At 41.3% G+C, this 23,934-nt stretch overlaps 1 protein-coding gene across 3 annotated transcripts in view; it reads left to right on the forward strand.

The window, feature by feature from the left end:
* The window catches only part of RBPMS (RNA binding protein, mRNA processing factor), a 191,884-nt gene that overhangs the window by 109,153 nt on the left and 58,797 nt on the right, over window positions 1-23,934 (forward strand). For all 3 annotated transcript variants that reach the window (XM_010370884.2, XM_010370886.2, XM_010370885.2), the window contains exon 5: window positions 12,234-12,384. In XM_010370884.2, the coding sequence (XP_010369186.1) occupies window positions 12,234-12,384 (151 nt within the window). The remainder of the gene's footprint in view (window positions 1-12,233; window positions 12,385-23,934) is intronic.

A 23,934-nucleotide genomic window follows, 5' to 3' on the forward strand; every position in this document is an offset into this window, starting at 1 on the left:
CGGCGACATGTTTCTTAAAATAATTCTCTGAGACTTTTTATGTTACACAGTGTTAATCAGTCAGCTTATCTTTGAGTGCATAAAGCACTTTCACACATGCATGCATCCATTCTCTCATTTTGCCTGATATGTGCATAATATGTATTAGATGCAAAAGTAGGTTGATCTCCTTTTCAATAAATTAGAAGATTAATGTGCAATTATGTATAATTAGTCCTTTCTTTAAAGAGCTGACACCACACTTGTCAACACCAGTAACCCTTTGACTAAAAAAAAAAATACCACTTTTATCTTTAAAGGATCTATATCGTCATCTACTAATTGGATATGAAATTAGTAAGTATTTCAAAACCCATCCCTTCCCAGTTTAATCCTGGGTTTTGTACTTGGCAGAAGCTGTGTAGGCACATATGTGGCCCTTATGAATGAAAATGATTCTCTCAATTTGCTGTCACTAGGAAAAGAGATACAAGCTATTTTTAAAGTTGTAATTGATAATGAATTTGCACATAAACCCCCCTACTTTTTCATTGGATGCACTCTGTAACCAAAGGGGTGTGTATTTTCTAGACTGGCCTGTTTCAGTAATACAGACTGGCTTCTTTAAGAATAAGGTTGTGATTTATTTTGTCTGTTTTATTGTTGTTTTCTTTTTTTCTTTTTGGTGCCAAATTCACAGATTTAAGCCTATGATCTGAGCTTTACAGAGATGAATCACGTAATCCAGAAATCATTTACATGTTCACATTGACAGGGCATGATTTCTATGCCACATTTCTGAAATTTTTGATGTGGCACCCATAAGGCTTTAGTGAAATACAGGGAAGTGCTTTGTTGAGGCAAACCCACTGTTGATTTCCCAAGTCAGTGAAGTTGGCCATCAAAATTCTCAAGTTTCTTTGGTGTCACTTGATAGTGACAGACATCAGACTGGAATGTCTTGGGCCAACATTAAGCCGATATGGACCATTAAAAGTTTGTTTCTAGGTTTTCCCCAAATCCTCTATCAGAGTTGAAAATTTAACTGAATTGAGAGCTATTGCCTAGGATCTGCTTCCTTTAAGCTTTCATTTTTGAGTGCCTTCATTTAGCAGGTAGCAGTAGTAAAAGACATTGATGCAAAGGGGGAAGAACGTATGCCAATGGGTTTGTTCATTGTCCTAACAGTGAGACAGGAGAGGAGGAGGCAGTAAGGACTCTGCAATGAAAGGGACTGCTGGCAGCATCAGCCATGTTTGGTGTTGGTGCGTTAAGGATTCTAAGGGATGTTTTTGTGCCGACCAGAGCAGTTGACCTGCTGCTTTACCTTCTGTTCACCTTCAGAGTCCATGGTGTAAAAATGTGAGCATCAGGATTCCTGAGTAAGAGAGTACCATCTGCACTCTGGCCTATGTTTCTTTCCATGTAATAATATCTATTTTAAAGTGTCACTGTAAAATACTGCTTTAATGGGTAACTGACTGTGTTTGGCTTAGAAACAGCCCCTTCCTATCATTGTCAGGGCTCAGGTCTTTCAATCATCCTTTTCAGAATGGTTTGAGAACATAGTGGCAAAAGTTCAAACAATCATGCCCTCTCGACCCTTTGGAAAATAAACTCTGCTTGACTCTGATTCTCTTGACATGTTAAAGATTGCATTTATAGCTTCTTCAAAGGCCCTGTCATGACTTTATAGTCATCCTATACAAAGCAGATTCTCCTAGGGCATGGTTATGTACATAGGGATGGTTGGCTAACACAAAAAGTAAGTGTGTATTGTAGAAAAGAAATTAATTGAGCTGGGGTGGATAGTCAAGTCAGATGGAGATTCTAGATACCTTCGAAGTATATCTGCCTAGTTCCTCCTACAAAGGGAATCCAGTCTCTCCAATTACCAGCCAGGCCCCTAAGACCTACTCAGACTGTGTGAACCAACAGACATGGGGCAGGAGAAGCAGGACACACATCAGCTCCCTGTGGGGGGAACACAGGGAATAAAGGAAACTACACAGCATCAGACTGGATAGCAGCTCAGGTGTCCTGCAGCTTTCTCCCAGTTGGGGCAGTCTCAGAGCAGAGTACGAATCTCATCTTTCTCTTTCTAAGTAATAGAAGAACCTCTCCAAAAAGGCCAAAGGAGAAGAATCCCTATTGGTTCATATTTGGAAGAGGAGCTCCATAGCTGATAAGCACTGGGCCATAGGGATTAGTGTTTATCAAATGTCAGGCATTAATCTGGCCATTTACAAGATCTCATTTAATCTTTACAATGAATGCTATGAAATATGGACTATATTCATCCCCAGTTTACAGCAGAGGGAACTGAGACACAGAAAGGTTAAACAGTAAGGTCAATAGTGAAGTAGTATTTGAATATAGGAGTCAGACTCTGAAGTCTACATCCCTGATTCTCACAGTGTAAGCCTCTTTTTCATGGCTAGGTTACACAAAATTGATTGTGACGTCTCTTTTATAATTGTGACTATAATTAACTATAGCTGATGGTACTCCTAGACCAGCATCACCTCAAAAGGCTCCATGGCTACGTATACGACAGGAAGCCTTGGGAAAGGGGTCTCTTTCTCCAAGTGCAATATAGCTGTTTTACCAATGGAAAGGGAAACATGCTTTCAAATGACTGAAAACAACTAGTTTTCTTGATACCTTTGCCAGTTGTAGAAGGGGATTGATTAACTAAGACCATCTTCTGGTTGCTTTTCTAATCCTTCTAGGTTTCGGGGGCAGACATGAGGTTTTCCCCATTTTGTTATTGGAGATACTTCATACCTTAAACAATGTATTGTTTTCACCATAGGAATTTGGCTTAGTGGTGGGAGGGTGTGAGTTTGAGTGCCACAGTTTATTCACAGGAATAAAAGTGAAGCCAAATGTACACTGTATTTTAAGAAGTGGCCTAGTCATTAGGAAATCCCTCTGGTTAATGAGGATGAGATTAGGCTTTTCTATCATGGCCAATATTATTCTTTTATAACACTTGGCTTGTTATGGATATTATCAGAGGAGAAATTACACAGGCTTGAAATCAAAGATAAACCTGTGGAAACATTCTAGACTAGACATGGAAACATATTCCTTCTGTAACTAAAACCTTCAAAAGAGGATAAAATTTTATTGCGTTTTATGGAACATCTGGTTTAGAAACAGTTATGAAGATTTTTTTTTAATTCAAGGGGTTAAAAATCAAAACTGACTTCAAGATATGTGGTAGCGTAACACTTCCTGGAAGACTGTTCAATTAGGCAATCAATTGAGGAACCTGTACCCAGACTCATGGCCCAGCATCATCTCTAAAGGCTCCATGGCTACGTATACAACAGGAAGCCTTGGGAAAGGGGTCTCTTTCTCCGAGTGCAATATAGCTGTTTTACCAATGGAAAGGGAAACATGCTTTCAAATGACTGATTTAGGCAAGGGGAAAAAGGAGTATTAAATCAGATTATTCTAAGGTAAAGCCAGGGCAAGCACTGGGAGGTAGTTGGATTAAGAAAAAGAATGAGGCATAATTGGTGTGATACAGTTTCTCATTGGGCAATAACCCAGCAGCACAGGCTGTGTATTAACAGTCTTGATGTCTTTGCAAGCAATGCCCTTATTTAGGAAAAGTATGAAATACGGTTTACATCTGACGGATTCTTTCCCTCACTTGTTCATTCTCTGTTGGAATCCATATCTACCTAAGTTTCATCACAAGGCAAACTGAACAACAGCCTCAGTTATTATCTGAAAACAATGTCGTCTTTATAAAATAAAAAACTTTGCAGAACTGTAATGTCCTCACACACACATGCTCTATTGGGAATTTAAAAATTGGATTGTGATATGGATTCTACTGGTAGTTAGCTGGGAATTTAGGCACATTAATTTAGTTTTCTGAATCTTTTTTCATCTGTGTTGGGAAGCCTATTGGCATTTTGGATGAGAATTCTAACATTGTGTGGGACTGACTATTCTGCTCCTTTTAGGACTTTATTTTCCTGCCTAATGAATGCATGTACGGTATTCAGTCATGTAACAGCCTTCAGATACCTTTGCACATTTCTCTTTCTTTTCTTTCTCTTTCTTTTCTTTCTTTCTTCCCTCCCTCCCTCCCTCCCTTCGTTCCTTCCTTTCTTTCTTTTCTTTCTTTCTTGTCTGTCTCACTCTGTCACCCAGGCTGGAATGCAGTGTCATGATCTCGGCTCACTGCAAGCTCCACCTCCCAGGTTCACACCATTCTCCTGCCTCAGCCTCCCAAGTAGCTGGGAGTACAGACGCCCGTCACCACACCCAGCTAATTTTTTGTATTTTTAGTAGAGACGGGGTTTCACCGTGTTAGCTAGGATGGTCTCGATTTCCTGACCTCGTGATCCGCCTGCCTTGGCCTCCCAAAGTGCTGGGATTACAGGCATGAGCCATCATGCCTGGCCACCCTCGCACATTTCTAAATACCCCTAAGGAGTAGGGGGAAAGGGCAATGAGGAGTACTAACCATGGCTGAGAACTAGGTTTGATGACCCCAAAAGTTCAGTACTAATTATGAATTTCGTGATTTATGTAGACAAACCTGTATTACTTACCGTCAGAGAACCTGACCCAGTTCTCTACCAGCTTCCCGTTCCTATGATCTTCACTCATAGTTTTGCATTTTAAAAATGTTTGAGTGTCACAAGTTTTCACTTATAACACAGTGATATATTAATAAATGGTAGAAAACTTCTACTGTTTCATTTTTAACTCACCTTCACACTGTTGTCTCTCAGTGAGTCCTATGCTCGCCACTGTAATAGATTACCCAGATGCGGGTTTGTCTGTGGCCTCTCATGGAGTCGTTTCAGGCTCCAACTGAGTGTAACAATTGTTTTCACAGACTCCTGGGGAAACTTTCGAATATACCTTGCCTAGTTTCTGTTTCTAATATAACCAAATGTTTTATGATGCCTGTGGCAGAGAAAGCTGACAATACTCAAAAACTGTAAATATATTTTAATCTTGGACCAATATTTGAAAGCTCAGAATCTCTCTAAAGTGTGTATTTACTTCCTAGTTTCTGATGGAAATGACATGGCTATCAATTTTAAGAAACAGTTTATATTCCTAACTTAGCGTTTTTAACTTCTAAAAAGGCAAAAAAGTCCATTCTTTTCTGCTTCATTTCCTTTTCTCCTGTTGAAACATTTGTGGTCCCTGGGATATTTCCTTTTCTTGTGACCAAAATGCTCTTTGAAAATAGTAGAAGGCTTTTATTGTGGCTCATGCCTGTAATCGCAACACTTTGGGAGGCTGAGGCAGGGCAGATCACTTGAGGTCAGGAGTTCGAGACCAGCCTGACCAACAAGGCGAAATCCCATCTCTACTAGAAATTTAAAAAATCAGCCAGGCATGGTGATGCACACCTATAATCCCAGCTACTCAGGAGGCTGAGGCATGAGAATCGCTTGAACCCAAGAGGCAGAGGTTGCAGTGACCCAAAATCATGCCACTGCACTCCAGCCTGGGTGACAGAGTGACTCTGTCTCAAAAAAAATGAAATGGTAGAAGATTTTTATTCTTAGCTCTCTCTAGAAAATGTTTTTTGTTGTTGTTTTTGTTTGTTTGTTTTGTTTGAGATGGAGTCTTGCTCTGTCGCCCAGGCTGGAGTGCAGTGGCGCGATCTCAGCTCATTGCAAGCTCCGCCTCCTGGGTTCACACTGTTGTCCTGCCTCAGCCTCCCGAGTAGCTGGGACTACAGGCGCCCGCCACCTCGCCTGGCTAATTTGTTGTGTTTTTAGTAGAGATGAGGTTTCACCATGTTAGCCAGGATGGTCTCGATGTCCTGACCTTGTGATCCGCCCACCTCGGCCTCCCAGAGTGCTGGGATTACAGGCAGGAGCCACTGCACCCAGCCACAAGGTCAGAGAGGGATAGTAGCAAATTTGACGTTAAGTTTCATTGGCTGTGGGTTTTCATTTGGAGTTGGCCGTGGGGAAAGGGGCAGTATAAAGGTTGTTAGAATCAATTGAAGAAGTCTTTCACCTTACTAGATGGGATCGTATATTATTAGTACCTTACTATTTGTATCCTATAGTAAAAGGCAGTTTCATCCTAGATCGGTACATATGCCTCACATCTACTGGATCAACAGGTCAGAATGGGAGTGTAGGAAGCTCTAGCAGAATCTGATAGGAAGCTCCTAAAGAAGTGACTTGTGGCTGTATCCCAGAGGAGGTAGAGTCTTTGATTATTTAGAAGCTTCCTTGGAGAGGTTCAGTATCTCAGAAAGTCAAAGCAGGTGGGGAGGGGAGTTAGAATTCTAGATCCTCAGCTTTTAGTCAACATTTATAATACTTATTCATAAGTGGGTTAGCAGAAAGATGAATGGGTCAAATTCATCTTTCAAAATGATTTCAAAAGTGAATCAGCTTTCACTTTTGAAATGGTAGAATAGTTTTTACTTGCTGTGAATGCATAGGCAAAGTAGAGACAAACAAGGATGGGGAGAGACTCCAAATTGAAGACAAACAGAAACAAATGAATCTAACTGTATTACAAATGAGTAACACAACCGCACTGAAGGTGGGGGGCATGGGGAAACTAACCCACAGATAATCCAAATAATACACATATTGGCAACACACATTTAGACTAAAGACAAAAAACTGTAAATAAATATAAGTTGTAGTTAATAGACTTTTTATAGTGGTATCGGTTAGCAATTTTGAAACTAATGTGCGTTTTTGTATTGAGCAAATAAATAAATGTATAGTAGATAATGAGAGCTAGGATTCTCGCTGTTAGAGGAGTTATACATGCAAAGGAGAGGGATAGAATTAACCAAATGGTATTAGATTGGAATTGGAGCTATCAGTATGAACTTTAATACATCTATTTTAAATATATTAAAATATTTTTATTAAAATAAAAATTAAAAATGTTTTAAATAGATATGATGCAGAGTAGATCTGAATGTGAGAGCATGTGTGTGTACACAACTGGGACACTTGGAACAGCAAAATAAATAATGATAGTAATGAATTATAAAGCATAGAGCTAAATACAAGTCTGTAAGTCATTACTGATGTAAGTAATTAATTAACAGGGCAGAAGGGAGAGCTTTTCCATGGAGTAGAAAGTTGATACACTGTTTATAAAAGGAGCAATGAAGGCAATCCCAGCTACTCGGGAGGCTGAGGCAGGAGAATTGCTTAAACCCAGGAGGTGGAGGTTGCAGTGAGCCGAGATCATGCCACTGCACTCTAGCCTGAGTGACAGAGCAAGACTCCGTCTGGTGGCAGTGGGGAGGAGCAATGAGATTACTAAAGCACCATCTGGCAACTACAATAGTAACAGATGCTTCAGGTAATAATTATTAATAGATGTTAAAACTAGTGGATTTTTTGAAAAACAACATATTTATATAGTCTAGAAATACCTGTCTATAAGAAACTAGTTAAAAGGGGAAAACATAGCATCTTTACAATAGAGAAACTTGGCAAATGATCAAAGCTAATATCACTCATAATGGGACAGAAGTGACATCATGTGCCTCTTGATATTATGCACTGTGCAGGACACACATCTCTGATCTTCCTGCCAAAAAATGCGTAACCTGAATCTAAACCAAAAAAAAAAAAAAAAGATAAACCCAAATTGAGGGCCACTCTACAAAATAAGTAGCTTGTAGTTTTTCAAAAATATCAAGCTCATGAAAAGTAAGGACTGAAGAGCTCTTCCAGGAGACTAAAGTGATGACAACTAAGTGCTGTGTGTGATTCTAGATTAGATCTTAGATCAGGAAAACAAAGGAATGTTCTTGTTTTTAGGAAATCAGACTGAAGTAAAGGGTAAAAGAATATCATGCTTGCTACTTACTTTTAATCAGTTCAGGGGAAACATGGTATGTGTGTTTGATAAATGTGAAATGCTAACATCTAAGAAATCTGGGTAAAGGGTATGTAGGAACTATACTGTCTGCAATTTTTCTGTAAGTCTGCAATTATTTCAGAATAAAGTTCTTTTTTAAAAGTAACTAGTTTTTAAAAACATAGCTGGTTGAATGCTGTGTCCCAGTAGGAAATCTCTTATTCCACCTCTGTCCTTTTGTTTTTAAACTCTGTATTGGATTTTATAAATTATACATATTTGTAAAAATTTCACATGATGGAAAATTGTACAAAAGTCTGTCCCCTCTCTCACCCCTGCCACCAAGTAGACTGCTATTAACTGGTTGGTTGTCTCAGTCTAAACCTTTCTGGACTTACACAGATAGAGAAGTACACATGCACGTGTATATACAGACTCCTCTACCTCCATACTACTAAACATTGTTGAGTATCTTTTTTTTTTTTTTCCCCAGCGTAATCTAGCCATGGACATCTTTCTCAATATGTATATATAGCTCTGCTTTGTTTGTAACGATTTTTTTTTCCTAAATGAGTCATTCCATTGTCCCTGAAACTCATTGTCAAGGACTGATGGACTAACTTGAGTGTAGAACCATTTGTAACAACACCGGGAGCCTGAAGCTAACAGAATTGAAGTACTCTGTTTATTGTACCAGATAACCAAGACTCTGTCAGGCATGAGGGTGCTCTGAAGACCTCAGTGACCGCAATTTGGAGACTTTTGTTCTAGTGAGAGGCTGTTACGGTGACTCAGCTTTGGTCAACATCATTTTCTGTGTCTCTATATAGGCTCAAGGTTGAAATCCTTATAAGAGAAAACAGGTTTGTGGTCAGGGGAATAAGGGCGCAGAACACAAACATTGGCCCCTGAGTACCCTTCCCAAAGAAGAAGACTTAGAAGGCAGTAGCCATCTCATCCCAACTACTCTTCCCAGGGCTGCTCTAATGGTTTCATGTCTGATCTGTTCTAGTCTCTTCATTGAGTCTATCTTCCCTACCACCCCTAGAGTTACCACCAACTACTGTGATTCTCAAATGTGGTGCCCATACAAACAGCATCAGCATTACCCCGAACTTGTTACAAATGCAGATTTTCAGATTCCATCTCAGAGCTACTGAACCAGAAACTCTAGCAAGTCCTTCAAGTTGATGCTGCTAACATTTGAGGGTCACAGACCTACTACATAAAGCTGATATTATCCCCCTCATTTTTAAAACCTAATGGCTCAGCCGAGCACACACTCCAAAGTCCTCACTCATGGCCTAAGAGGTCCTTTGTGATCTCACCCCAGTCTGCTTGTTCAGTCACCCTACTCCTGACCTCTCCCATCCCAACACCCTTTGTGCATCCTGTTACAGAGAAATTTGCTGAGCCCTTTCCTGAACTGCACCTGGTGAACTTCTACTCTTCCATCACTTCCTCAAGTGCCTTCCCTGGCTCCCTGGCATGAAACTGCCCTGATATACTTTTAAGTATACTGGACAAACAAGAATATGTTGTTTCTTAGCAGTGTCCTTTTATCTCCCAGAATTTGCCCTGAGTAGGGAGTTCAGCCTCTGTAGATGATATGGAACCTGGATTGGTTGAGACTATTGACTGTCCTGTAGCCAGTCAGATTGGGGTGCTTGTAAGTAACTGTTTATATTCAAATTAATATACTAATACTCAGAAACTATCCTTTCTGGTCCATGTAATAAATAGGACACCATTTACATTTGGAAGAGAAAGGTTCTCTGTTTATTGTGAGAAGAACGGTGAATTATGAGCAAGAGAGGAAAAGGTTGCTTTTTGAAAGACACAGGTTCACCCTTTCACTTGGCAGTAATCTTATCCTGACAGCATTTAATGTGAAGTAATTGTAACCAGAGAAGAATCTTAGTAGGCTTTAATTAAAAACACAAGGATTTTTTTCTCTTGTATTCTTCCTCCTATCTGCCTCTTTTTCATCTTTTTTTTCTTTTTTCCCTCTTCATTTCTGTGTTCTCCCTTCTCCTGCCCCTCTTTTTTCTCCTCTTCATCATCCCTTAACATTTAAAATGTTTTTGGCTTGGCTAATCCCTATGGATGGAAACTTAGCTGAGCAGGATATTGATTACCAAATATGGTATTGCTGCTAAAGATGTTAGAGGAATGTGGCTTGTATTCTAAGCCTCCGGCCTCTGAATAAGCTGCCAAACAAATTAGGTCATTTTAACTTCTGAGCTTTTTTTTTTTTTAAAATAAGGATGCTGGAGCTTTGATTTGGAACATGATGTTGATGTTATTTTAGTTCAAATGGAGGGGGTATGAAGAAGGGGGCAGGGAGTAGGGGAGACTTAGTTCAGCATGTTTTAGGACTCAAGCCACCAGCCCAGGTTGTGTAAGAGGCAAACACATTATGTGGAGCTTCAGTTGATTCTGAAATGCCAGAGAAAGAGCCGAGGCATAGAATTCACATGTACAGCCTCATTTTCTGAGGCCAGATGCTCTAGACCATGACCAGGTCCCAGGATACTCTTCATGTTATCCCCAGTGGCCTGGGCCACAGGACTCATGTTAATGTGAGCTCACGTTTAGGAAAGTTGCTTCTTCACAGGAAGGTTGGTCAGGTTTAGTGCCAGGGAGGACGTCCTGAAGTTGATGGCAAGTTGCTACTATGTGTGTCTGATGGAGTGGGATGCGATTGAACAAGTCCTTCCACAGCATACTTGTACTTGACACCCAGGGACTGTGCTTGTCTCCCATCAGAGACCACAGTTCTTACCTCCATTCTTGGAAATATTTATTCTGTTGTAGTATTAGCTTTGTTAAGATTGAAGTTGGTCCACCTCAGTGAGGTCCTTTGTGACCTCACCTCAGCCTGCTTCACAATGCAGCTTTGCTTTTTGTTTTTGTTTTTCCTTATGTACTTTTTGGGCAAAATAGTATTGAGGTTTCCCAAATTTAAAAAACAACAAAACAACACAACACCAGTTAAAGAAAATGTTCTTATGTTTCCCAGAACGGGCACTATCTGTTCACTTTTTGGTGTTGATTAGGTATGCACAAGGGTATTCTCCACATCCCTTTTGCTGCTGCCCTCAATTGGTTTCTTCTCAGAATGAGTGAGTCATGCTCGGGAAGAAATTCCACCCACTCCAAGTCTTCTGGGTCAGGGCTCTGTGGCTTTTGTTAGGCCTCCCTAAGGACCTCTCTTTCCTTCCCCTTCCCCCCTTATTTCCTGTTAATGCCATTACTATCCAGCCACAGGCTCTTCCTTGTATCCTTGAAGCTGAGCCTGTTGAAGTTTGAAGTTCTGAGTTGTTCATCCTGGTCTCTAAAGTAAGAGAGTCGTATTTTTGTGGATATTTCTTTTTCTTTCTTTTTTTTTGAGACAGAATCTAGCTCTGTCACCCAGGCTAGCGTGCAATGGCGCGATCTTGGCTCACTGCAACCTCTGCCTCACAGGCTCAAGCCACTGTGTCTGAGCATTCCAAGTAACTGGCATTACAGGCACATGCCGCCACGCCCAGCTAATTTTTTTTTTGTATTTTAGTAGAGACGGGGTTTCACCATGTTGCCCAGGCTGGTGTTGAACTCCCGAACTAAGGCAGTCCACTCGCCTTGGCCTCCCAAAGTGCTAGGATGACGGGCATGAGCTAGGGCATGAGCCACAGCACCCTGCCTGCTCTTACTTTTCTTCAAGCTCATTAGGAAGAATGGTGGCGAGGGGACGGGGGATGATTTGGAGCCCTCAGGCCCATGTGTATACATTCAGAACACTAAATGGCAACTGTGGTCTTCGGAGACTCATTTTCAGGACTCCAGTCCCTTTCCAGACCACACCATGAAAACATGGGAACTGTGTGGGTCCCATGGGTGCATATTTAAAATGCACTCTCTTGGGATAGCTTTTTGACATGTAGGGTCCAGAATTCATGATATTGGATGCTTAATAATGAAGGCATTCTTGAATGGTGGAAGGATTCCAAATAGACTTGTCTTGCCCTAACTTGCCTTTCATAGTGTCTGTGATTTATTTTACTGAATATAATCTGTTTTAGGTAAACTGCAGGAATAGGGTCAAAGGTAACTGAAATTACTATACATTAAAGTGTATAACTGTGCTAGGAATTTCCTGGTTCAAATTTTAAACTGGAAAGTTTTTGTCTAAAAAGAAAAGGAATAGTTGAAAATCTGTGTAACTACATTTTTTAAGTAAATTAAATCCCACTGACTTTCAGGACACTTTGTGTTGTCATTTTTCCTGTAATCTGTGTAAGTAGTAAGAATGACAGTGGTTGCTGACCTTTTTTCCTGATAGACCAGGGTTTACTGGTGTGTTTATTTTGTCACCATTCCGGTTTGACTCTAAGGAAATGAAAACATCTTCCATTTGTTCTCTATTTCCAAAGGGCATCCGCTTCGATCCTGAAATTCCGCAAACACTACGACTAGAGTTTGCTAAGGCAAACACGAAGATGGCCAAGAACAAACTCGTAGGGACTCCAAACCCCAGTACTCCTCTGCCCAACACTGTACCTCAGTTCATTGCCAGAGAGCCATGTAAGTCGATCTACTTTTCATTTAAAAATAGTAATAACTAAGAACTGTTCGTGTGCTGCATGTGAGGTTACACCACGGGACATGGAGCTGGCTGAGTCTTATTTTCCATTTCTGTGAAGAGGTTGCTTAGGCGTTCTTGGTGTCAGAATTCCAAATACAGCAATCTTGTTTGCGATTGGCTGTCCCAAAAGATGGTTCAGCTTGAATAGAATCATAACTTCAGAATTTCATTTGATGTACTACAGATTTCCTTAATGTGATACTGACCATTGTGAGTATGCCCCTAGTTGCCTTGGGTATAAACCCTTTATTTCTCCATGCTCAGACATGAGAGCTGGTTCTCAGCATTCACTTTAATCCATTTGTTGAAGGACATCAGCTCGGTGGCTTTGGAAAAATAGGATATTAAAAGTGAAGGAAGCAGATCTTAGGAAGTTGGTTCTATTCAGTTTAGCCATAACTCTAGGGGGAAAAGTAAACACACACAAAGAATTTATATATTGGAACTGTCAGTCTAGCAAACTAATACCAGTAAAACTTTAAGGAAATTTGGGGCTTCCTGTTTCAACTTAATTGGATAAGGACACTGGCTAATTGCTCAAGACGTCTTCTACCCCACATTAATAAGCTTATTTCATTATTTCTGCCTTTCATTGAATAACTTTAAAAGATTGAATTTTCTTTCTCAAGCTCAGTCAGTGGCAGAAATGGAGCATGAGACAGGCCTTAACTTTTCCTTTCATTGCAGAGCCATATGTGATTTAATATGGCAGGGCATTCAAGGAAACCCAAATGACTTGGATTCCAAGTTATTTGGAATATTTCTGTCCTGTCATTTTTGGTCTGCTTTCTAAACCACACGATTGTGATCTTCTTCCTTCGATAATACATTTTAACTCTTCTTATTAAAACTGAAGGACACAAGGATTCCTTGCTCCCCCCGTGTCACGTGCATGTCAGATTTAATCAGGTTATCTTTGGAAGTCACAACCATTCTGTAGCTCATTCACTCTTGCTTGCTACTCATCAGTAGAAACTAATAGATAAGTCTTCCAGAATGCTCTAAAATAAATGTTTCTATGAATCCAGAAAGTCATAATAGATGAAAAAATTATTTTGTTCTTTCACCTTCTTTGTACCGGGGAAACTAGAAAACTTTGCTTACTTATTTGGGAAGGAAATCTAAACAAAAGTTACATCTTACAGTGTACTTGTAATACAGGAGAATATAGAAACATCCTTTACATAATTCTTCATCCTTAGAGTATATAAGTATATAATACTTTGTATATTGTATGTATTTAATATTTATTATAGTGAGTGGATAAATTGATACTGAAATTGGGCTACTTGTAGAACTACAGGTGGATTTCTATGCCTCTTCTCTCTGAAATTTCTTCTCTCTTGATCAAGGCATCAAAAAAGAGTATTTTTAGGATGCCTGAATTAGTAAAAATAACCTAAAGTAATTCTTTGCCTTTTTAGTGAATTTGCCAACCTCAGATCTCAGAGTTCTTTGAAAAGATTAATTCAGAGAGGAAATGTAATGCTGGTGATACTTAACTTTACATCCTCAATTCTTTGCTGAATGCTCTTTTTAACAGGCCCACAAAACTTTTTGTGAATTTCCTACAACAGCCCTGTGAAATAGGTAGCCAGGAAAGTTGTAGCCAGGTCACAACATGCTATACAAAAGCAACAAATAGGAACAAACTGAACAAACTGAACATTCACAAGTCCCTGAAGTTACAGGAGAGCATAGTAACCAAGCTTAGAACTCTTTTCTGGCAAGCTCTACTCACCTCCCTTCCCAGCATACAGAACAGTGCAAAAATGGCCAGATAGTTTCCATGACAGGGTAAAAACTTGCTCAGCTGTTCACAGCAACACAAATTTGAAGTTAAAATAAATAAATAAATCCAAGCAGCCAGCAGTGTATTCTTGAGGAAAATAAAAGTCAGCATGATTTATCTTCATATAGCTCATTTTTACGACACAGCGTCTTGATAAGAGCAAGTCCACTGTGGCTCAGGTCAACCTTATTATCCATTGCCATTCCCTCTGGGAACTGGGAACTTGCCCGTCAGATACACTTGCTTACCTGGAATCACACCGCAAGACTAAGAACACTGTGTTGGGTTTACACGGACAAACCCAGTTGCATTGTACTCAGAATTGAGTACTCAAGGTGGTCGGTTTAACTAATCAGGTGTAGACTATAATGGAATTGCAGAATTTGGGGACTGGAAAGGCCCTGAAGGCTAATCTTTGTTGTGGGCCATAGAAATTTTTTATAAATGTTTCTTTTTGTTAATGTTTTTATATGGTAGTGGCTGAAAAGCACTCGTTGCCATTGCTAAAGGAAGAATGTTCTGTGGTTTGATTATACAACAAACATATACTTGAACTCTCAATTCTCCATAAATATCTGAACTTAATGAACTTAAACGAGCACCCAGTGTGCTAGACTCTGGAGAAGAAGGAAATTGGTTGCTGCCTTTAAAGGGCTGTCATTCTGGGGCATTGATGGTGGTCAAAGTTGTCAGAAAAACTTGGCCTCATATGAAGGACATAAAACAGATTCTGCAGCTTGGTTGAGATTGCCCCCAATCAGACTCCATATTTGCTGAGCACCTACTGCATTTGTGCCAGGGATGAAGAGTGAGAAACCAGGTGTTGCAACTTAACCTGGGTAGATGGTGACCTGCTGTGGAGAACTTTGGCTTCAGGCTAGAAGTTGTCAGTGAGAATCCTGTCAATAATTCTGCCAATTATTGACAAGCTTTGTGACCTTTAAGAAAAAAAATTGTTTTAACTTAGTTGTGCTCCCATTCTCTTTTACTTTTTCTTTTTTTTTTTTTTTTTTTTTTTGAGACGGAGTCTTGCTCTGTCGCCCAGGCTGGAGTGCAGTGACCGGATCTCAGCTCACTGCCAGCTCCGCCTCCCGGGTTTATGCCATTCTCCTGCCTCAGCCTCCCGTGTAGCTGGGACTACAGGCGCCCGCCACCTCGCCCGGCTAGTTTTTCTTCGTATTTTTAGTAGAGACGGGGTTTCACCGCATTAGCCAGGATGGTCTCGATCTCCTGACCTCGTGATCCGCCTGTCTCGGCCTCCCAAAGTGCTGGGATTACAGACTTGAGCCACCGCGCCCGGCCTGTGCTCCCATTCTCTAAGCTATAAAATAAGAATAATACTTTCTGATTGTTAGGAGAGGTAAATAAAACAATATCCTAGGATTGAGCTGAGGATTATAAATAGGTATAGTGTATGTAGAGTACTAGGAAAATGTAAAGTACAATCATAATTTGTTAATAAAAAGCATTGGGTTGCCTTTCTTTCCTAATAGTTACAGCAGGTATTGATCTTCTGAGTTGTCATCACAGTTTGAGTATAGCCAATTGTCTTTGCAAGTTAGGAGAAAGGATGAGTGAAATTGTCATACAATTTCAAGAAAGTAGTATGTCTACCTGCCTAAATTTTTATTAATAGAATTGATCATTAATTTCAGCTTTTCTTTCTCTTCCTTGTATGCAATAAAGTTGGAAAAGAACTGTGAGAGTGAGAAAGTGGGAATTAAGAGATGTTGAAGAGCCGAGTGTGGTGGCTCATGCCTGTAATCCCAGCACTTTGGGAGGCTGAGGCGGGCGGATCACGAGGTCAGGAGATCGAGACCATCCTGGCTAATGCGGTGAAACCCCGTCTCTGCTGAAAATACAAAAATTAGCCAGGCATGGTGACAGGCGCCTGCTAAAAATACAAAAATTAGCCGGGCATGGCGACAGACACCTGTAGTCCCAGCTACTCAGGAGGCTGATGCAGGAGAATGACGTAAACCCAGGAGGCGGAGCTTGCAGTGAGCTGAGATTGCGCCACTGCACTCCAGCCTGGGCGACGTCTCAAAAAAAAAAAAAAATGATGAGGAAAAATTATAAATGACATTAAATTCTCCTAGATTGTGCATTAAGTTGTATAGGAAGGTAGTATTCTATAATAAGAACTCTGCTTTGGAGATGAAGAAAGAGTAAGTCACTCTTAACTGATTTTTGTTGTTCTCATCTGTAAAGTGATGATGCTGTGTGCCAGATGCTCTCCTAAGCATTTTTACGTGAATTATCTCATTTGATTCTCAATAGCACTTTTCCAGTTGAAGAAACTGAGGCCTGGGAAAGTCTAGTAACTTTCCTGAGGTTACACCGTCAATAAGTGTGATGGCTGAATAGTGTCCCCCAGAATTCATATGGTGAAGTCTCTGCTCCTAATACCTCAAAATGTAACCATATTTGGAGATAAGATTTTTAAAGAGAAGATTAAGTTCAAATGGGGGCCCTTAGGGTGGAGCTCTAATCCATTATGACTGCTATCCTTATAAGAAGAAAAAGACACCAGGTACGTATACACATAGAGAAAGGGCCGTGTAAGGACAGAGGACAAGTCAGCCATCTGCAAGCCAAGGAGAGAGACCTCAGGGGAAACCAACCCTACAGACACCTCTAGACTGGCCTCTAGAACTGGGAGGAAGTAAATATTTGTTGTTTAAGCCACTCACTCTGTGGTATATCGCTATAGCAGCCCTAGCAATACAGTACATCAAGTGATAGAGCCTAGGCTTAAATTCTAGGCTTTTTGTCATTTACAAGTTTTGTAAGTTTGGTTTAGTTACCTAACCTCTCTGTGTCTCAGTTTTCTCAGCTACACAACAGCAATAATAAGGGCCACAGAGTCAGTACACAGTGGCTGTTAGTGTGCATGTGTAAAAATGGACACATTCATGTGCCTTTTGTCCCTCATAATTAAGTATAGTTTTTCTGTGTTTGTATACTCCGCATCTCACATCTAGAAATACATAATGGATTTTTTTGGGTAACATACCATAGTTTTATTTTTATGTTTTTTCAGTTGATCATAATTGCCTGATTCCCAGCAAGTGTGGAGAGAGGTGCCCTTCAAAGTACTTTTTAAACTTACAGTGTTACTGAGGTCTGATTGGGATGTGATTAAAATGCACATATTTAAGATGGCTCATTTGATTAGTTTGTCATAATACATATGGAAATGATTGAATAAATGTTTTTGATGAGTTTATACTGTTTGCAATATACCTTATTATAATAGTGCCCTTAAAGGTGGAGGCATTCAACACTTAATAGAGCCTTTACTCAATTTAGACAGATCCTGTCCTTTCCATTCAGTTTTTATGAAGCAGATGTCAAAAGGCTCCAGAACTCTGCAGTGATGAAGATTCTTACACTCCAGCCCCAAGGAGTCTGGTTCTGCAGGTCTGGGCTAGGACGTAGGCCCTGTATTTTTAAAAAATGTAATTGTTCTTATTTTCCTCCCCTCTACGCTTTTAAAAGCTCTTTGGAAAGTTTTGATACACAGTTAAGTTTGAGAGTCACTGGTAAATCAAGGAATTTTTAAAGTTAAATTCTCCTTCCTACTTTATTTATTTATTTATTTATTTATTGGAGATGGAGTCTCGCTCTGTCGCCCAGGCTGGAGTGCCCTGGGGCGATCTCGGCTCACAGCAAGCTCCGCCTCCTGGATTCATGCCATTCTCCTGCCTCAGCCTCCGGAGTAGCTGGGACTACAGGCGCCCGCCACCTCGCCCAGCTAATTTTTTGTATATTTAATAGAGACGGGGTTTCACCGTGTTAGCCAGGATGGTCTCGATCTCCTGACCTCGTGATCCACCCACCTCGGCCTCCCAAAGTGCTGGGATGTGAGCCACTGCGCCCGGCCCTCCTTCCTACTTTCATATTCTTCTCCCTTGCCCCTGCATCTTTCTTCCCTCCTCCCTTCCCTCTCTCAGACAAAAGCTTGCTCTGTTAAATTGGTACTCTCAGATATCTGATCAGCACATAACCTCTTGATGAATAATCAGATTACTTCCTTGTTTACCTGCCATGTCCCTGGAAGCTCCCATTTATCCAATACCGTCCTAGGCTAACTGGAGGTGAGTTCTCTGTCTCATGTCTTAAGAGACCCTGTGAAGGTTCAGGAAAGCCTGTAAAGTATCTCACACATTCCCTCCCAGGGACAACACTGAGCAAATAGGAAATCTCTTAACATTCATCTCTGTGGGATGAAGTCATCCGGGGCCTATCTAAAGCTTCCTATGTCCCGTGGAACAGAGCCCTGGTGCCTGCGTTTTCCAAGGCAGCAGTGCATGGCGTGCACAATTAGAAAGACTGGCAGATGTCTTGTCAGTTTCACGCTTGCTCTCCTCCAGCAGCATTGTTTATGAAGACTGGGCAGGAGGAATACCTAATCAATCTGGGCAGAAGGAAAGGGACACGAGGGGTGACTAAAAGTTGCAGGTGTTCTGAGGGCAGGACTTTCTATTTTATTTTTCCCAGATAACCAAAATCCGACGTGCTTCTCAGAAGAAAAATTTTCAGGCAGTCCAGCAAAAAATAAAAGTCATTAAATTCTGCTACTACCCAGAGACAATCACCATTAACACTTCGGTGCTTTTATTTACACACCTTTTAATATGCATAGTAAAATGTATCTCTTTCTGCATTTTGAATTTCAAAATCATTTAACTTACCCCTTTATCTTTAGGACAAAGATTTGCTGCAAGTGAGACTGAGTGGCCCAGTAGGGCCGAAAATAAAACCTGGGCTCTCACAAAACATCACCTCAGTCTCTGCTGCCATTGCTGTAGAGCACTGTGTATTCATGTGGCACAGATAATGATTACTAGAATCAGAGCAAGAGGAATAGTAGCAGATAGATGTCTCTCTTAACTCTCTGATGTCTCAAGTAAGCCCAAACCAGCTCCTGAGCTGCTTGAATTCTGGCATTTGATTGAATGATTCATAGGCCTTTATTTAATGGATGGGAAGAAAGGAAACGTTTATTGAGCAACTACTCTGTTTCCTTAAGAACTATATGTAAAATACCTATTTTACCCCTAAGGAGACTGAAACTCAGAGTTCGAGTAACTTTCTCAAAGTCACATAGTTCGTTTTAAGGCCTGCTTGGCTCTAAAACCCATTGCTAGTCTTAAATCACCACACTGCCTTTTTGTTCCCAGTTATGTTTTTATTATTTACTTCCCGACCTGCTCCCCCTCCTGCCCTTCAACATTGCCTACCTTATGGTCCATTTCTTGATTGATTGGCAGGGTTAGGCACTGTCACCCAGGCAGGAGTGCAGTGGCACAATCATGTCTCCCTGCAGCCTTGAGCTCATCTCAAGTGATCCTTCCACCTCAGTCTTCCAAATAACTGGGACTACAGGTGTGTGCCACTACACCCAGCTAAATCTTTATTTTTTGTAGAGTTGGGGTTTTGCCACATTGGCCAGGCTGGTCTCCAACTCCTGGGCTCCAGCAGTCCACCTGCCTTGGCCTCCCAAAGTTCTGGGATTACAGGTGTGAGCCATGACCCACTTCTTTTTGAAGTAGCCCATGGCTGCTGACAGCTACAGTTCTTTCGAAGGTAATTCCTTAGAAGGTGCTTTAAATTCACTCAGACCTTTGAAAATGCACTTACTAAAGACACCAGTGGCCTACATCATATTATATAAAGTCAGGATTTCAGGGATAGTCAGCTACTTATTGAAGAAATCAAGGCTGGGCGTGGTGGCTCATGCCTGTAATCCCAGCACTTTGGGAGGCTGAGGTGGGTAGATCACTTGAGGTCAGGAGTTTGAGACCACCTGGCCAACATGGTGAAACCCCATCTCTACTAAAAATCCAAAAATTAGCCAGGTATGGCAGCACTCACCTGTAATCCCAGCTACCCCGGAGGCTGAGGTGGAGAATCACTTGAACCCAGGAGGCAGAGGTTGCAGTGAGCTGAGATCGTGCCACTGCACCCCAGCCTGGGTGACAGAGCGAGCCTCTGCCTCAAAATAAAATAAAACAAAAAAATCAAGCTTCAGACTGGGCACAGTGGATCATGCCTGTAATCCTAGCACTTTGGGAGACCGAGACAGGCAGGTTGCCTGAGCTCAGGAGTTCGAGACCAGCCTTGGCAACATGGCAAAACCCTTTCTCTAAAAAAAAAATACAAAAAATTAGCTGGGCATGGTGGTGTGCGCCTTTAATCCCAGCTACTTGGGAGGCTGAAGCATGAGAATTGCTTGAACCTGGGAGGCAGAGGTTGCAGTGAGCTGAGATCGCACCATTGCTCTCCAGCCTGGCTAACAGAGTGAGACTCTGTCTCAAAAAAAAAAAAAATCAAGCTTCAGTATAATTCAGTAGCATCAAATTTGATGACCAAGGTGCATTAACTGTAAAATGTTTCCTAAAGTTAAGCCACCAGATCATTTATATTTAGTTTGGTGTACTTTGTTCTCTCTGGGAAAACTAAAACTAACATAGAAAATAAAACTAACATAGAAATGTGAGGGACTGTCTTATATGATACTGGGTTGGTTATTCAGGGAGATAAAATTTTCAGTCTTTGTTAAGAGAACATGCCTCAAGTCAGTCAGTCTCTCTCTCTCTGTTTTTGGAGATTGGGCCTTGCTTTGTCACCCATGCTGGCCTTAAAGTCCTGGGTTCAAGCTATCCTTCTGCCTCAGCCTCCAGAGTAGCTGGGAGTATAAGCACATACCACCTTGCCTGGCGTTTCTTCATGTATTTCCTTTTTTATTATTTTTTATTTTTATTTACTTGTTTGTGTAGTTTTTTGTTTTTATTTTATACATATATATCTATGCATGTATACATACTGTATAAAAATACAGCATATGGCAGGTTTTTTGGTTTAGTTTAGTTTAGATAAAACATATGGTCATACTGTTCTTAACATGAGTTCTCACTTCGTGGACCCCTTTCCATCCAGGACTGTATATCCAGAGCATTGTGTTTTTGTTGTTGTTTGGGTTGTTGTTGTTGTTGTTTGAGGTTAGGTCTTGCTCTTTGACCCAGACGGGAGTACAGTGGTGCAATCATACAGTCATATCTCATCACTTCAGTCTCCAACTCCTGGGCTGAAGCCCAAGTGATCCTCCTGCCTCAGCCTCCTGACTAGTTAAAAAAAAATTTTTTGTAGAGACGGGCTCTCGCTATTCTGGGCCTTCTCACTAGGCCTCCCAAAGTGCTGGGATTACAGGCAAGAGCCACTGCACCTGGCCACTGACCATACTTACACAAATTCTCACCTCATGAACACCTTTCCATCCGGGTAGATGTCATCAAGACTGCCTCTTTAAGCCCTAGAAACTGTGTTGAGGAGACAGGCATAAGAGCAGAACTCCATACGATCTCTTTCGTGTAAAGGGAGGAGTTCAGTATAGTAGTGATAAATAAAAAGGGGAAGGGGCCTGCCCTGAAGTTTCTTCTAAATATCACCCGGAATGCTACTGAGTGGGTGCATTTAGAGGTACACTTAGAAAGTGGGAAGAGGCGGTAGTGAGGGCACACATCATTATTTCACACTTTTTTCTAGCCTCCCGTCTCTGCTGGTGAGGGATAGGAGCGTCAGTGTGAAGAAGAGGTTTTGGGGAAAAAGTAATGCAGAGTCTTGGGGCGGTCAGAGCCATCAGGTGATAGCAAAAGAAAGAGGCCAGGAAGTGAGACGCAGAGGAGAAAGACATCAGACTGTGGCAGCCGAGCCTGCAGGGGTGTGCTCGCTTGACTCGTGCCCATGCCCTTTGAGGCAGCTCTGCAGTGGGGGGACTCCATCCTAGCGATTCTGTCCTTGCTGTGGACCAGTTTGAAGCTACTATAAGCAGTCTTCACAAAAACACGCGGATGATTTCCATTCTTTGTATTTAGACTTCATAACTCTGAACACCCTCACCATTCCAGGCATCTGTGGGCCAGATTGTCCCTTCAGATAAGAGAGACTCTTCTGAAGAGTCTCTATGCGTATTTGGCACTCTGGATATGTATAAGAGCACCAGGGTCCAGGCACAGTGGCTCACACCTGTAATCCCAGCACTTTGGGAGGCCAAGGCCGGTGGATCACCAGAGGTCAGGAGTTCAAGACCAGCCTGGCCAATATGGTGAAACCCTGTCTTTACAAAAATACAAAAATTAGCTGGGCATGATGGTGGGTGTCCGTAATCCCAGCTACTTGGGAGGCCGAAGTGGGGGAATCACTTGAACCTGGGAGGCGGAGGTTGAAGTGAGCCGAGATCGTGCCGTTGCACTCCAGCCTGGGCAACAGAATGAGACTCTGTCTCAATAGCAAAAAACACCAGGTGCCATGGCCTTGGGTATTCTAAGAAATAAAAACATGATTCAAAACCGCAGAAAAGGAGGACAGCAGAATATTCTTGGACACCAGAGACCTAAACTAATGTTCATTTCTACCCATATCCCACTCTGACAAATACAAGAATGAAGCAAAACCCCATTTTTCTAAGAAGAAAGATCAAACATCTGATCTGATCAACACCTGTCTCCTCTACAGATCTGCATCTGTTCCTCGGTATTGCTTAGCATGGATAGTTTTAGTTTTTAATAATTTAATAATAACGTTAGGCAATGGATTTGGTAGGAATGGTTTTCAAATATAGATATATCTTGTTTTATGTAGGAGATACATAATTGCAGCACAGTGTAGAGCAGCTGATTCAGTTAATATACATTATGATTTAATGGTAGTCTATCTTTGAATATCAAGGCTATTAACATTTGCCTTGAATTTGTTTCTTCCTTTTTCTTTTCTTTTCTTTTTTTTAAAGACAGGGTCTTGCTCTGTTGCCCAGGCTGGAGTGCAGTGGCACAATCTCGGCTCACTGCAGCCTCCACCACCCGGGTTCAAGCAATTCTCCTGCCTCAGTCTCCCAAGGAGCTGGGATTACAGGGGCGTGCCTCCTTGCCTGGCTAATTTTGGCATTTTTAGTAGAGACGGGATTTCACCAGGCTAGTCTTGAACTCCTGACCTCAGGTGATGCACCTGCCTCGGCCTCCTAAAGTGCTGGGATTACAGGTGTGAGCCATAGCACCCAGCTGAATTTCTGTTTCTTTATTAAATCATTGAGCAGCTGTAAACAAATAACAAGAAATCAGGGGCCAGGTGCGGTGGCTCATGCCTGTAATCGCAGCACTTTGGGAGGCCAAAGTGGGCAGATCACGAGGTCAGGAGATCGAGATCATCCTGGCTAACACGGTGAAACCCTGTCTCTACTAAAAATACAAAAAATTAGCCGGGCGTGGTGGCAGGCACCTGTGGCAGGAGAATGGCATGAACTCCAGGAGGCGGAGCTTGCAGTGAGCCGAGATCGCGCCACTGCACTCCAGCCTGGGCGACAGAGCTGGAGTGCAAGAAAAAAAAAAAACAACTCAGGGACTCAAATCTCTTTGGATATCACAGAATTATATTGTAATGCAAATAATTGCCCCAACTTTTGTTTTATAAGCTCAAATTAATCATTATATTCTTAGAGATGAAAGAGTAAAGGGAGTTGATTTACTGGTACAATCCAGAAGAAATAAAAACAATTATTTGAAGACCATTGCTCACCTCACTTGCTCATTGTGAAGGAAGGTGTTTCTTATATTGTTGATACAGGCTCCTTTTTACTTCCCTTTTGTAATCCTCAAATAAAGAGCTATCTTTTCTTCTACAGTATGGCAGTTCTCAA

This window comes from Rhinopithecus roxellana, chromosome 9 (assembly GCF_007565055.1).
Source record: "Rhinopithecus roxellana isolate Shanxi Qingling chromosome 9, ASM756505v1, whole genome shotgun sequence".
Taxonomy (NCBI): domain Eukaryota; kingdom Metazoa; phylum Chordata; class Mammalia; order Primates; family Cercopithecidae; genus Rhinopithecus; species Rhinopithecus roxellana.